The sequence below is a fragment of the Ranitomeya imitator genome, chromosome 5, assembly GCF_032444005.1.
Source record: "Ranitomeya imitator isolate aRanImi1 chromosome 5, aRanImi1.pri, whole genome shotgun sequence".
Taxonomy (NCBI): Eukaryota; Metazoa; Chordata; class Amphibia; order Anura; family Dendrobatidae; genus Ranitomeya; species Ranitomeya imitator.
Window position 1 is genome coordinate 432,989,139 of NC_091286.1, and position 17,040 is coordinate 433,006,178.

The following is a 17,040-nucleotide window of genomic DNA, read 5'->3' on the forward strand; positions in this document are numbered from 1 at the left end:
GTGAATGTACAATTTTCATAGTCATGAAAATACAGAAAAATCTTTAAATGAGAAGGTGTGTCCAAACTTTTGGTCTGTACTGTACATATAGATATATATATATATATGAAAACATTACAACAAAGAAACAGCATTATCTTGCCAGGGAGTAGCTCCATGAGGAGAAACAAAATAATCTGTAAAAATATCCCTAACCTTTAAGCCAGAAAGGGGACACCGCTGAGGAACGACTTGTGTTGTAGGCCTACCCACATTATTCAAAATGCCTTCAACACAGTCAGCTGCCTGAGTTCTGCGGCTTACGCACCCTGATATGTTTCCCATCCAAGGTTCCAATACAGTGCAGAAATTGACAACAGTCAGAAAAACCACGGGCTATTTTCAGCCAATCCTCCATTTTGGGCTCAGGCATCACAAGTTCATGTAGTTTGTCTGATATTTCCGCACAATTCCTGAAATAGTGGACCGCCCTATGAGAAATTCATGTAGTCCCGCATAAGATAATCCAGTTGACAGGAATCTGAAAGCACACACAAAAAAATAATTAGCTAAGTAACAATGCTTTTCTAAAACCCTAGCAGACAAAAGTATTTTGAGGAAATAAATTTACACTGGATACTAACATTTAACATTTACTACATATGTAGATATGCTTTCTTAAAAATGTAATGATATAATTTAAATAAGATGGTATGAAAATAAAAATAGTTCATAAAACATCATCTATATACAGTATGTGAGGATGGTGAATACATACCTTAAGGTAAGGAGAAGACGCTCCTCTGCAGATATGCATTTTCGCATCCTGGTATCCTGATATGGTATCCATTCCCAGAGATGCATTGCGAAATTACCCAGAAGACTTAGTGGTCTCGCGAGACCGCTAAGTGATTTGGGTAATTTTGCAATGCATCCTGGGAACGCAAGATGGCAGCAGCCGCGCGCGCATCGCCAGAGGTTTGCTGGATCTACGCTGGATCCTGGCGGGTGAGTATATAACTATTTTTTATTTTAATTATTTTTTTTAACAGGGATATGGTGCCCACACTGCTAACTACTATGTGGGCTGTGTTAGATACCGCGTGGCTGCTATATACTACCTGGCCAGTGTTAGATACTATGTGGGCTGTGTTCTATACTGTGTACGCTGCATTATATACTACATGGCTGCTATATACTATGTGGGCAGTGTTATATACTATGTGGCTGTGTTCTATACTGCATGCTATATACTATGTGGCCACTGTTAGATACTATGAGGGCTGTGCTATATATTATGTGGGCTGTGTTATATATTACGTGGCCACTGTTACATACTACATGGGCTGTGTTATATACTGCGTGGCTGCTATATACTGCATGGCTGCTATATACTGTGTGGGCTGTGTTATATACTACGTGGGCTGTGTTATTTACTGCGTGGCCTATATTAACCCCTTAGTGACAGAGCCAATTTGGTACTTAATGACCGAGCCAATTTTTACAATTCTGACCACTGTCACTTTATGAGGTTATAACTCTGGAACGCTTTAACGGATCCCGCTGATTCTGAGAATGTTTTTTTTGGAACATATTGTACTGCATGATATTGGTAACATTTCTTCGATATTACTTGCGATTATTTATGAAAAAAATGGAAATATGGCGAAAATTTTTAAAATTTAGCAATTTTCAAACTTTGTATTTTTATGCCCTTAAATCAGAGAGATATGTCACGAAAAATAGTTAATAAATAACATTTCCTACATGTCTACTTTACATCAGCACAATTTTGGAAACAAATTTTTTTTTGTTAGGGAGTTATAAGGGTTAAAATTTGACCAGCAATTTCTCATTTTTACAACACCATTTTTTTTAGGGACCACATCACATTTTAAGTCATTTTGAGGGGTCTATATGATAGAAAATAATGAAGTGTGACATCATTCGAAAAACTGCACCCCTCTAGGTTCTCAAAACCACATTCAAGAAGTTAACCCTTTACGTGCTTCACAGGAACTGAAACAATGTGGAAGGAAAAAATGAACATTTAACTTTTTTTGCAAACATTTTAATTCAGAACCATTTTTTTTAATTTTCACATGTGTAAAAACAGAAATGTAACCATAAATTTTGTTATGCAGTTTCTCCTGAATACGTCGATACCCCATATGTGGGGATAAACCACTTTTTGGGCGCACCGCAGAGCTTGGAAGAGAAGGAGTGCCGTTTGACTTTTTCAATGCAGAATTGGCTGGAATTGAGATCGGACGCCATGTCACGTTTAGAGAGCCCTTGAAGTACCTAAACAGTAGTAACCCCCCACAAGTGACCCCATTTTGGAAACTAGACCCCCCAAGGAACTTATCTAGATGTGTGGTGAGAACTTTGAACCCCCAAGTGCTTCACAGAAGTTTATAACGTAGAGCCGTGAAAATAAAAAATCACATTTTTTCTACAAAAATGATATTTTTGCCCCCAAATTTTTATTTTCACAAGGGTAACAGGAGAAATTAGACCACAAAAGTTGTTGTGCAATTTCTCCTGAGTACGTTGATACCCCATATGTGGGGGTAAACCACTGTTTAGGCGCACGGCAGAGCTCAGAAGGGAGGGAGCACAATTTGACTTTTTGAGCGCAAATTTGGCTGTCGTGTTTGGAGACCCCCTAATGTACCTAAACCCCCCAATTCTAACTCCAACCCTAACCCCAACACACCCGTAACCCTAATCCCAACCCAATCCATAATCCTAATCACAACCCTTACCCCAAAATAACCTAATGTCAACCCTAACCATAACCCTAATCAAAACCCCAAATCGAACACACCCCTAATCCTAATTTCAACCCTAACCTCAAACCTAACCCTAATCCCAATACACCCCTAATCACAACCCTAACCTTAACCCTAATCCCAAACCTATCCCTAATCCCAAGCGAAACCCTAATGCCAACCCTAACCCTAATACCAACTCTAATCCAAACCCTAACCCTAATCCCAACTCTAACCTTAACTTTAGCCGCAACCCTAGCCCTAACTTTAGCCGCAACCCTAACCCTAACTTTAGCCCCAACCCTAGCCCTAACCCTAACTTTAGCCCCAACCCTAACCCTAGCCCTAAGGCTACTTTCACACTTGCGTCGTTTGGCACAAGTCGCAATCTGTCATTTTGGACAAAAAACGGATCTTGCAAATGTGCCCGCAGGATGCGTTTTTGCCCATAAACTTGTATTGCCAATGGATCGCAATGTGCACTGGATCAGTTGTGTTTTGGAGGACCGTCGGCACAAAAAACGTTCAATGTAATGTTTTTTTGTACGTCGCGTCCGCCATTTCTGACCGCGCATGCGTGGCCGTAACTCCGCCCCCTCCTCCCCAGGACATAGATTTGGCAGCGGATGCATTGAAAAACTGTATCCGCTGCCCACGTTGTGCACAATTTTCACAATGTGCGTCGGTATGTTGGGCCGACGCATTGCGACGGCCCCGTACCGACGCAAGTGTGAAAGAAGCCTAACCCTAAATTTAGCCCCAACCCTAACCCTATATTTAGCCCCAACCCTAACCCTAACCCTAAATTTAGCCCCAACCCTAACCTTAAATTTAGCCCCAACCCTAACCCTAACCAGTGGCGTAGGGGCAGACTTCTGGACATACTGGGGCAATACTGGAGACCATGGGGCAGATTGCTGGACACGCCGGGGCAATACTGGAGACCATGGGGCAGATTGCTGGACACACCGGGGCAATACTGGAGACCATGGGGCAGAATGCTGGACACACTGGGGCAATACAGGAGACCATGGGGCAGATTGCTGGACACACCGGGGCAATACTGGAGACCATGGGGCAGAATGCTGGACACACTGGGGCAATACAGGAGACCATGGGGCAGATTGCTGGACACACTGGGGCAATACTGGAGACCCTGGGGCAGATTTCTGGACACATTGAGGCAATGCTGGAGACCCTGGGGCAGACTTCTGGACACACTGGGGCAATGCTGGACACTGGGGCAGATTGCTGGACACACTGGGGGTAATATGCTGGACACACTGGGGCAATGCTGGACACTGGGGGTAATATGCTGGACACACTGGGGCAGACTGCTGGACACACTGGGGAAAGGCTGGACACTGGGGCAGATTGCTGGACACACTGGGGGCAGTGCTGGACATACTGGGGCAGATTGCTGGACACACTGGGGGTAATATGCTGAACACACTGGGACAGATTGCTGGACAACATGGGGGTAATATGCTGGACACACTGGGGCAGATTGCTGGACAACATGGGGGTAATATGCTGGACACACTGGGGGCAGGACTTGAGGCATGGGCAGAATGTAGATACGGGGCATGATTGGAGACACGGGGCAGGATTGGATCATGGGGCAGGACGGATACGATGGAGGCTGGTGGGGCAGGATGGGGAGATCATATGGGGTAGAATGGATACTCATGAGGGCAGGATGCGAGAACATATGGCTGGAGCCAGGAATGAGATAAACGGGGCCAGGGTGGGGAATAGTGTTACCATAGGGGATAATTAAGGGATATTATTACTGCAGTGATGTATTTATTTTATTTTTTGAGTATACTGTTTTAAATGGGGGGCAGGCCTGTTACTGTGCAGAGTGACACTATATCACCTTTTTTTCTTCATGTGATGTAATGTAGAAGTTGTGAAAAATTAAGTAATGTGTTCTGCAAGCGGAGCTCGAGATAACTGTGTTATTTCCTGCAGAAACGAGTCCTGGCTGGAAGGAATGATGGCGGTCTGTGCTAGATGAAAGATGAAGGACTTCACCTAGAGACGTCACTGGTGAGTCAGTGTTACCTATACACTGACACTATACACTGTATACTATATAGAGGTCCTGTGTATAATGTCACCAGTGATCTCTGTATTACCTCTACACAGACACTGCATACTAAGTACAGATCTCCTGTGAATACTGGCACTTATGGTGATAGTATTGTGGGTTTTTTTTTTATTACTGATCAGTATTGTAGTATTCAGTCACTATGTGGTGGTAATATGTGGTCTGGAAATGGTGCGGTGGTATTTGTCCCTTGTATGTAGTATTATTCGGTCACTATGTGGCCTGGTCATGGTGTGGTGGTATTAAGTCACAGGTGTGGCATGTGGGGGTGACACCATTAGGCCCAGTTTAAGTTCTACAAAACAGGAAAACCATTTTTGGTAACCTTTGTGTGTATTGAGCCGGGGGTGGGGGGGCGCCAAACTCGGGAACAGCCCCGGGCGGCAAAAGCTCTAGCTACGCCTCTGACCCTAACCCTAAATTTAGCCCCAACCCTAACCCTAAATTTAGCCTCAACCCTAACCCTAACCCTAAATTTAGCCCCAACTGCTTTCTCCTGCCGGCCGGCAGATGGCGACAGATGGCGGGCGCACTGCGCATGCGCCCGCCATTTTGTTTCCCAAAGAAGACGTAAACGGCTAGGAGAAGAAGCAGGAGGACCTAGGGACATCGGTGAGTATAATAGGGTCCCCGAATCCCCCTATTTCTCTGTCCTCTGATGTGCGATCACATCAGAGGACAGAGAATTACACATCGTTTTTTTTTCTTTTTGTGATCGCCGGTAAACAGTTAATTACCGGCGATTGCAAAACAGGGGTCGGTATAGCTGACCCCGATCATGTTTTTTTGGGTCTCGGCTACCCCCAGCAGCCGAGACCCCCAAAGATCCTCCCAGTGGCGGCCGGCGGGCGTACTGCGCATGCGCCCGCCATTTTTTTGCCGGAAAAAGATGGCGGCGCCCATCAGGAGCCACAAGGAGCACCGGGGGAGGCAGGTGAGTACCGGGGGGCTATCGGGGACCCCTTTTCTCTGTCCTTTGATGTGCGATCACATCGGAGGACAGAGATATTAAAAGGGAAATCGTATTTTGGGGTTTTTTTTGCGATCGCCGGTAAACGGTTAATTACCGGCGATCGCAAAAGAGGCGTCGGTAAAAAAAACCCCGTATCATGTTCTCTGGGGTCTCGGCTACCCCCGGCAGCCGAGACGCCGGAGAAAATCTGACTCTGGGGGGTGCTATTTACTTTTTCCACAGCCGGCGCTGTGGTTTAAGTACCCTTAACTGCCACCGTTAAAAGGCGTATCGGCGGTCATTAAGGAGTTAATGCATCGGGAATTCTACAATATGTATGTATGTATATAGCAGCCACATAGTATATACCACAGGCCACGTAGTACTCCTATATACTACGTGGCCTGTGCTATATACAGTACTATGTGGCTGCTATATACATATATACATATTCTAGAATACCCGATGCGTTAGAATCGGGCCACCATCTACTGTAGTAATATACACCTGTATGTTATTTCCCCTGTATATAGTATATACCTATATGTCATCACCCCTGTAAATAGTATATACCTGCTGTATGTCATCTCCTCCTATATATTGTATATACCTATGTATCATCTCCTCCTGTATATAGTATATACCTGTATGTCATCTCTTCTGTATATAGTATATACCTGTATGTCATCTCCTCCTATATAACGTATATACCTGTATGTCATCTCCTGTATATAGTATATACCTATATGTCATCTTCCCTGTATATAGTATATACCTGCTGTATGTCATCTCCTCTATATACCTATGTGTCATCTCTTTTTTATAGTATATACCTGTATGTCATCTCCTCCTGTATATAGTATATACCTGTATGTCATCTCCTCCTGTATAGAGTATATACCTGTATGTCATCTCCTCCTGTATATAGTATATAAGTGTAAGTCATCTCCTCCTGTATATAGTATATACCTGTATGTCATCTCCTCTTGTATATAGTATATACCTGTGTGTCATCTCCCCTGTATATAGTATGTACCTGTATGTCATCTCCTCCTGTATATAGTATATATCTGTGTGTCATCTCCTCCTGTATTAGACCTCGTTCACACGTTATTTGGTCAGTATTTTTACCTCAGTATTTGTAAGCTAAATTGGCAGCCTGATAAATCCCCAGCCTTTGAAGGATAATACCAGACTTGCATGTGTTTTAGGGCGAGTTTCATGTGTCAAGTTGTGTGTGTTGAGTTGCATGTGGCGACATGCATGTAGCGACTTTTATGAGATGAGTTTCGTGTGGCGACATGCGTGTAGCAACTTTTTGTGTGTCGAGTTGCATGTGACAGGTTATAGACCACCACACAGAACAAATGGTGAATACGTCCACAGATACACAAAATTAGAGAACCTTTATTGATTAAAATCACATACAAGGAAATAATGGGGGCAAAGCCGGACACAGCGGCACAGCACGCTAAGCAGCAAACAATGGGAGTACACACATGCTAGTAGATGGTCACCAGCGCAAGTGCGCCGCCTAATAGGCAAAAATACTCAAGTATCATAACGACATCTATAAGGGTGACCTTACCAAAGTTCGTATACACCGGCACATGTGGGCTCCCACCCTCCCCGACGCGCGTTTCGGAAGCAAGATGCTTCCTTCCTCAGGGGGCGTGCCAAAAGGAACGCTGGAGCGATCTAAATACAGCTCAGACCGGATGTAGTCACGACTTGCTGCACGCCGAAGACACACCTCTCCCAGCACCTGACGTCACCGCTGATGCTGGTACACATGGGGCCCCATGTGACCAAACAGCAAGCGATGAACGCCGAGCAGGGGGAGGACCAGACACGGCGCTGCAGCACCAAGTGGCCATCTTAGAACTGGTAAATTTGCCAGTATTGCGCTGCAAGTTGCAGCACAGCAAAATGCAGATCGCCTCATATATTAAACCATTTATAACAAATATATATCGGAAACATACCAAAGACAAATATATACATAGATATAACAAAGAGAGACTACATATGAATAGACAAGAATATATGCACGTGTCATGCTAACACAGATATCTCTACCATAACAGCCCACAAATACATAACGTATCTCCATATACATACATATGTGTGCCCACAGTACCTAACAAAATCACATAAATCATAAACAGGGCGCAATAATAAAGAAATAATGACAAGGAATATCCACATAGGCATATATACACATAACAAACACAGCATATCTTCATCTTGATAGCTCAACACCGCTCCTCCAGCACCGAACGACATCCAAGATAGGGATACTAGAAAATTAAAAGATATATATGAATTAAAAGCACAATAAGATAAAAACCTTTGAAGCTGAGTGCGCCATACCACCTTAATACACATCAGCAGGAGGACCCCAGAAAGGGGGCAAATGAGAGACACTCATTCAAGCCATTGGGATGAACAGTGTTCAGAGCCCAAATCCATCTGGTCTCAAGCTGAGACAGGCGCTTAGATAGGCCCCCCCCACGTATATTTATTTTCAGGGACTCGATGCCACGCACCTTTAAGAGAGTGCCATCAGAATTGTGAAAATCCCTGAAATGGCGTGGTATTGTTTTCAGGGTGGAAGCGTCCGCGTGACCAACTGCCGCCTGAATACCCAACACGTGTTCGCGAATCCTCACCTTAAGCTGGCGTGTAGTCAAACCAACGTAAATAAGCCCGCACGGGCACGTAGCATAATAAATGACATATCTCGAAGTGCAGGTAATACGTTGGCGTATAGAAAAAGACTTCGTACCATCCGCATTGGTGAAGCTATCACACCGAACAACATTAGGGCAGGCGACACATTTGCCGCACGGAACACAACCACCCGTCATGGGAAACCTATTCAAAAAGGTGGGTAGCACCTGCTCCGGATAATGGCTCGAGACCAGATGGTCTCTCAGATTTTTTGCCCTCCTGAAGGATATCAACGGTACTGAAGGGAGAAATTTTTTAAGAACCGGATCGGCTTTAAGAATCGGCCATGCCTTCAGCAAACAGGAACGAACCCTATCAGAGCGGGAACTAAATGTCGTCACAAATCTAACAGTATCAACATCCTCCCTCCGCCTGGATGTATTATCATATAGGAGGTTATGGCGAGAGGCATGCTTAGCGCGATGATACGCTACCTTCACCATCCTACGACTATATCCACGTTCGTAGAAGCGCTGCCTTAGCTCCTCAGCCCTAGACTCGAAGTCACCATCAGACGAGCATATCCTGCGGAGACGGAGAAATTGTCCCACAGGCACAGAGCGAATCATGTGCCTAGGATGACCTGAAGAGGCCAAAAGTAATGTATTAGTAGCCGTCTCTTTTCTAAATATGTCCGTTTGCAATGTACCAGAGGCATCTCGTCTGATGGTGACATCGAGAAAATCCAATGACCAATAATCAAAGGAAAAAGTCAAATGCACATTAAGGTCATTGCTGTTCAAAGTGAGGATCAATTGCTCAAGGTCGACGGGAGTGCCCTGCCAGATGAAAAAGATGTCGTCAATGTATCGTGTCCAAAATGGGACACGGTCCATTAACCCCTGTTCATCTGACAGGAAGAGGTCCCTCTCCCACAGCCCCAAAAATAGACCGGCATAGGCGGGCGCAAAGGCCGCACCCATGGCGGTCCCTTGGAGCTGAAGGTAGAAGGACCCCTTAAAAACAAAAAAGTTATGAGTGAGAGTGAACTCCAATAGTTCCAGCAGAAGTTCTCTCAAGCCTAATGGCATAGATGATGATCCAAGGAAGTAACGTACGGCAGCAAGGCCGTCCTTGTGCCTGATATTTGTATATAATGATTCAACATCCGCTGAAACTAGAAGAGTATCAGTCTCCAAACACAACCCGTCGACCCTGCGCAAGAGATCTCCAGTATCCCTCAGAAAGGAAGGGAGGCTCATCACGAGGGGCTGGAGATGGTAATCAATCCATTTATTAACATGGTCCAAAAAGTTCCCTCTACCAGATACGATAGGTCTGCCAGGTGGCGCGGAGGCATTCTTGTGTATCTTAGGGAGGAGGTACAGTGTGGCAATCGTCGGCTCAGGGACCACCAAAGCCGCTGCTAACTCCTTGGAGACAATGCCGTCCTGGAGGGCACGTGTAAGGATGACATCTAACTGACCAGTATATGCCGAGAGGGGGTTATAGGTGAGCCGTCTATAGCAGGTGGTATTATTCAGCTGACGGTACACCTCCCTCTCATACATATTGGTTGGCCACAGGACGACATTGCCACCTTTATCAGCCGGCTTAATAATTGTGTTGGGAAGTCCCTGGAGATAACTCAGCCTACGCCTCTCCTCCCGTGTAAGATTGTCATTCACAACAAATTGTGGTATTTTATACAACTCCTCCAACACCACCTGTACAAACACATCGATACTGGAACATGATGATAACGGAGGGAACTTAGTGGACCGGGGACGAATGGAAGGTGGAATCTTACCTCCTTCCCCCATATGTTCACTGGCCAGCTCCTCGAGTATCCTTAGAGCCTCCTGTTCCTCTTCTGTGGGGAAAAGAGAATGCAAACGATTGGTATTAAAATATCTTTTGAACAGCAATGACCTCGCAAAAATGTGCAAATCTTTTATCGTAGAAAATAAATTAAAGCCAGAAGTAGGAGCAAAAGACAGGCCCCTACCAAGTAAAGACAAATCAGTAGCAGATAGAGGATGTTGAGTCAAGTTAATCACCTTGTTATCTTTGTGCGACACCGACAAGGATTTTCTTTTATATGGGTGGTAAGCGTGATCACGGAGTCTTATGGCCCCTGAATTATCAGCCGCTGATCCAGATATAGATGACACATCTGATTGGCCACTCAAAGAGGAAATAGAGGTACTTGATCCACTCCTCTGTAAATGGGAGCTATTCCTCTTCCTCCAGAGATAGACACTTTTGGACTGATAGTCTTTTAAGTCCCTAGTATATTTAACCCTTTGATTATTCTGGATTCTTTTAACTAGGTCGTCCGTGGATTTCTCCAAGCTAGATTCAAACTGTTGAATCCTATCAGGTGGACATCCACTTCGGATCTCAGCTTGTGCTGTGTCAATCAGACCATCAAGGTCATTAATACTGGTAGTGTTCATATCTACTAGTAGCTGCATAAGGACAGCAGAACAATTGTTACACGCTTCCTCCCATTTATTAATGAATGTAACGTCATCCACTGGAAAAGATGGAACAACCCGCACCCGTAATCCTCTTGGGATCATTCCATTAGATATATATTTGCCAAGGAACGACCGATTCCACCATAATCTCAATCGCCTATCCAACAGTGATTTCATGTCAGCAAACTTCTTATCCCAACCAGGGTCCCCCTGCTGATGTGAACCAGCCACGCCGCCATCAAAAACCTTGTCCATATGCTCAAGCCATGCCTTCTCTCTGGCTCGAAAATCCATTGCGTAGATCAAAGGACCTGTGCATAACACAGAGAACAGATAATAGCAAACTGAAAAACGCACCAAGTATGAGGACCACTTCATAATAATAAAAAATAGTTAGGCACATATATTAAGATATGAAGCCCCCAAACTGGTAATGGAGTAATCAGGACTCACCAAACTACAATATAGACCACCACACAGAACAAATGGTGAATACGTCCACAGATACACAAAATTAGAGAACCTTTATTGATTAAAATCACATACAAGGAAATAATGGGGGCAAAGCCGGACACAGCGGCACAGCACGCTAAGCAGCAAACAATGGGAGTACACACATGCTAGTAGATGGTCACCAGCGCAAGTGCGCCGCCTAATAGGCAAAAATACTCAAGTATCATAACGACATCTATAAGGGTGACCTTACCAAAGTTCGTATACACCGGCACATGTGGGCTCCCACCCTCCCCGACGCGCGTTTCGGAAGCAAGATGCTTCCTTCCTCAGGGGGCGTGCCAAAAGGAACGCTGGAGCGATCTAAATACAGCTCAGACCGGATGTAGTCACGACTTGCTGCACGCCGAAGACACACCTCTCCCAGCACCTGACGTCACCGCTGATGCTGGTACACATGGGGCCCCATGTGATCAAACAGCAAGCGATGAACGCCGAGCAGGGCGCTTCCACCCTGAAAACAATACCACACCATTTCAGGGATTTTCACAATTCTGATGGCACTCTCTTAAAGGTGCGTGGCATCGAGTCCCTGAAAATAAATATACGTGGGGGGGGCCTATCTAAGCGCCTGTCTCAGCTTGAGACCAGATGGATTTGGGCTCTGAACACTGTTCATCCCAATGGCTTGAATGAGTGTCTCTCATTTGCCCCCTTTCTGGGGTCCTCCTGCTGATGTGTATTAAGGTGGTATGGCGCACTCAGCTTCAAAGGTTTTTATCTTATTGTGGTTTTAATTCATATATATCTTTTAATTTTCTAGTATCCCTATCTTGGATGTCGTTCGGTGCTGGAGGAGCGGTGTTGAGCTATCAAGATGAAGATATGCTGTGTTTGTTATGTGTATATATGCCTATGTGGATATTCCTTGTCATTATTTCTTTATTATTGCGCCCTGTTTATGATTTATGTGATTTTGTTAGGTACTGTGGGCACACATATGTATGTATATGGAGATACGTTATGTATTTGTGGGCTGTTATGGTAGAGATATCTGTGTTAGCATGACACGTGCATATATTCTTGTCTATTCATATGTAGTCTCTCTTTGTTATATCTATGTATATATTTGTCTTTGGTATGTTTCCGATATATATTTGTTATAAATGGTTTAATATATGAGGCGATCTGCATTTTGCTGTGCTGCAACTTGCAGCGCAATACTGGCAAATTTACCAGTTCTAAGATGGCCACTTGGTGCTGCAGCGCCGTGTCTGGTCCTCCCCCTGCTCGGCGTTCATCGCTTGCTGTTTGGTCACATGGGGCCCCATGTGTACCAGCATCAGCGTTGACGTCAGGTGCTGGGAGAGGTGTGTCTTCGGCGTGCAGCAAGTCGTGACTACATCCGGTCTGAGCTGTATTTAGATCGCTCCAGCGTTCCTTTTGGCACGCCCCCTGAGGAAGGAAGCATCTTGCTTCCGAAACGCGCGTCGAGGAGGGTGGGAGCCCACATGTGCCGGTGTATACGAACTTTGGTAAGGTCACCCTTATAGATGTCGTTATGATACTTGAGTATTTTTGCCTATTAGGCGGCGCACTTGCGCTGGTGACCATCTACTAGCATGTGTGTACTCCCATTGTTTGCTGCTTAGCGTGCTGTGCCGCTGTGTCCGGCTTTGCCCCCATTATTTCCTTGTATGTGATTTTAATCAATAAAGGTTCTCTAATTTTGTGTATCTGTGGACGTATTCACCATTTGTTCTGTGTGGTGGTCTATATTGTAGTTTGGTGAGTCCTGATTACTCCATTACCAGTTTGGGGGCTTCATATCTTAATATATGTGCCTAACTATTTTTTATTATTATGAAGTGGTCCTCATACTTGGTGCGTTTTTCAGTTTGCTATTATCTGTTCTCTGTGTTATGCACAGGTCCTTTGATCTACGCAATGGATTTTCGAGCCAGAGAGAAGGCATGGCTTGAGCATATGGACAAGGTTTTTGATGGCGGCGTGGCTGGTTCACATCAGCAGGGGGACCCTGGTTGGGATAAGAAGTTTGCTGACATGAAATCACTGTTGGATAGGCGATTGAGATTATGGTGGAATCGGTCGTTCCTTGGCAAATATATATCTAATGGAATGATCCCAAGAGGATTACGGGTGCGGGTTGTTCCATCTTTTCCAGTGGATGACGTTACATTCATTAATAAATGGGAGGAAGCGTGTAACAATTGTTCTGCTGTCCTTATGCAGCTACTAGTAGATATGAACACTACCAGTATTAATGACCTTGATGGTCTGATTGACACAGCACAAGCTGAGATCCGAAGTGGATGTCCACCTGATAGGATTCAACAGTTTGAATCTAGCTTGGAGAAATCCACGGACGACCTAGTTAAAAGAATCCAGAATAATCAAAGGGTTAAATATACTAGGGACTTAAAAGACTATCAGTCCAAAAGTGTCTATCTCTGGAGGAAGAGGAATAGCTCCCATTTACAGAGGAGTGGATCAAGTACCTCTATTTCCTCTTTGAGTGGCCAATCAGATGTGTCATCTATATCTGGATCAGCGGCTGATAATTCAGGGGCCATAAGACTCCGTGATCACGCTTACCACCCATATAAAAGAAAATCCTTGTCGGTGTCGCACAAAGATAACAAGGTGATTAACTTGACTCAACATCCTCTATCTGCTACTGATTTGTCTTTACTTGGTAGGGGCCTGTCTTTTGCTCCTACTTCTGGCTTTAATTTATTTTCTACGATAAAAGATTTGCACATTTTTGCGAGGTCATTGCTGTTCAAAAGATATTTTAATACCAATCGTTTGCATTCTCTTTTCCCCACAGAAGAGGAACAGGAGGCTCTAAGGATACTCGAGGAGCTGGCCAGTGAACATATGGGGGAAGGAGGTAAGATTCCACCTTCCATTCGTCCCCGGTCCACTAAGTTCCCTCCGTTATCATCATGTTCCAGTATCGATGTGTTTGTACAGGTGGTGTTGGAGGAGTTGTATAAAATACCACAATTTGTTGTGAATGACAATCTTACACGGGAGGAGAGGCGTAGGCTGAGTTATCTCCAGGGACTTCCCAACACAATTATTAAGCCGGCTGATAAAGGTGGCAATGTCGTCCTGTGGCCAACCAATATGTATGAGAGGGAGGTGTACCGTCAGCTGAATAATACCACCTGCTATAGACGGCTCACCTATAACCCCCTCTCGGCATATACTGGTCAGTTAGATGTCATCCTTACACGTGCCCTCCAGGACGGCATTGTCTCCAAGGAGTTAGCAGCGGCTTTGGTGGTCCCTGAGCCGACGATTGCCACACTGTACCTCCTCCCTAAGATACACAAGAATGCCTCCGCGCCACCTGGCAGACCTATCGTATCTGGTAGAGGGAACTTTTTGGACCATGTTAATAAATGGATTGATTACCATCTCCAGCCCCTCGTGATGAGCCTCCCTTCCTTTCTGAGGGATACTGGAGATCTCTTGCGCAGGGTCGACGGGTTGTGTTTGGAGAGTGATACTCTTCTAGTTTCAGCGGATGTTGAATCATTATATACAAATATCAGGCACAAGGACGGCCTTGCTGCCGTACGTTACTTCCTTGGATCATCATCTATGCCATTAGGCTTGAGAGAACTTCTGCTGGAACTATTGGAGTTCACTCTCACTCATAACTTTTTTGTTTTTAAGGGGTCCTTCTACCTTCAGCTCCAAGGGACCGCCATGGGTGCGGCCTTTGCGCCCGCCTATGCCGGTCTATTTTTGGGGCTGTGGGAGAGGGACCTCTTCCTGTCAGATGAACAGGGGTTAATGGACCGTGTCCCATTTTGGACACGATACATTGACGACATCTTTTTCATCTGGCAGGGCACTCCCGTCGACCTTGAGCAATTGATCCTCACTTTGAACAGCAATGACCTTAATGTGCATTTGACTTTTTCCTTTGATTATTGGTCATTGGATTTTCTCGATGTCACCATCAGACGAGATGCCTCTGGTACATTGCAAACGGACATATTTAGAAAAGAGACGGCTACTAATACATTACTTTTGGCCTCTTCAGGTCATCCTAGGCACATGATTCGCTCTGTGCCTGTGGGACAATTTCTCCGTCTCCGCAGGATATGCTCGTCTGATGGTGACTTCGAGTCTAGGGCTGAGGAGCTAAGGCAGCGCTTCTACGAACGTGGATATAGTCGTAGGATGGTGAAGGTAGCGTATCATCGCGCTAAGCATGCCTCTCACCATAACCTCCTATATGATAATACATCCAGGCGGAGGGAGGATGTTGATACTGTTAGATTTGTGACGACATTTAGTTCCCGCTCTGATAGGGTTCGTTCCTGTTTGCTGAAGGCATGGCCGATTCTTAAAGCCGATCCGGTTCTTAAAAAATTTCTCCCTTCAGTACCGTTGATATCCTTCAGGAGGGCAAAAAATCTGAGAGACCATCTGGTCTCGAGCCATTATCCGGAGCAGGTGCTACCCACCTTTTTGAATAGGTTTCCCATAAGGGGTGGTTGTGTTCCGTGCGGCAAATGTGTCGCCTGCCCTGATGTTGTTCGGTGTGATAGCTTCACCAATGCGGATGGTACGAAGTCTTTTTCTATACGCCAACGTATTACCTGCACTTCGAGATATGTCATTTATTATGCTACGTGCCCGTGCGGGCTTATTTACGTTGGTTTGACTACACGCCAGCTTAAGGTGAGGATTCGCGAACACGTGTTGGGTATTCAGGCGGCAGTTGGTCACGCGGACGCTTCCACCCTGAAAACAATACCACGCCATTTCAGGGATTTTCACAATTCTGATGGCACTCTCTTAAAGGTGCGTGGCATCGAGTCCCTGAAAATAAATATACGTGGGGGGGGCCTATCTAAGCGCCTGTCTCAGCTTGAGACCAGATGGATTTGGGCTCTGAACACTGTTCATCCCAATGGCTTGAATGAGTGTCTCTCATTTGCCCCCTTTCTGGGGTCCTCCTGCTGATGTGTATTAAGGTGGTATGGCGCACTCAGCTTCAAAGGTTTTTATCTTATTGTGGTTTTAATTCATATATATCTTTTAATTTTCTAGTATCCCTATCTTGGATGTCGTTCGGTGCTGGAGGAGCGGTGTTGAGCTATCAAGATGAAGATATGCTGTGTTTGTTATGTGTATATATGCCTATGTGGATATTCCTTGTCATTATTTCTTTATTATTGCGCCCTGTTTATGATTTATGTGATTTTGTTAGGTACTGTGGGCACACATATGTATGTATATGGAGATACGTTATGTATTTGTGGGCTGTTATGGTAGAGATATCTGTGTTAGCATGACACGTGCATATATTCTTGTCTATTCATATGTAGTCTCTCTTTGTTATATCTATGTATATATTTGTCTTTGGTATGTTTCCGATATATATTTGTTATAAATGGGTTAATATATGAGGCGATCTGCATTTTGCTGTGCTGCAACTTGCAGCGCAATACTGGCAAATTTACCAGTTCTAAGATGGCCACTTGGTGCTGCAGCGCCGTGTCTGGTCCTCCCCCTGCTCGGCGTTCATCGCTTGCTGTTTGGTCACATGGGGCCCCATGTGTACCA

The 17,040-nt window shown here is 45.0% G+C and overlaps 1 protein-coding gene across 1 annotated transcript; it reads left to right on the top strand.

Annotated features, from left to right (window-relative positions):
* Positions 1-13,177: 13,177 nt before the first annotated feature.
* LOC138680796 (uncharacterized) lies at positions 13,178-16,840 on the top strand. Its single transcript, XM_069768046.1, has 2 exons — positions 13,178-14,341; positions 16,525-16,840. Exons 1-2 carry the CDS (start codon positions 13,291-13,293, stop codon positions 16,767-16,769), a joined length of 1,296 nt encoding a protein of 431 aa, XP_069624147.1. The 5' UTR covers positions 13,178-13,290; the 3' UTR covers positions 16,770-16,840.
* The last annotated feature ends 200 nt before the right edge of the window (positions 16,841-17,040 follow it).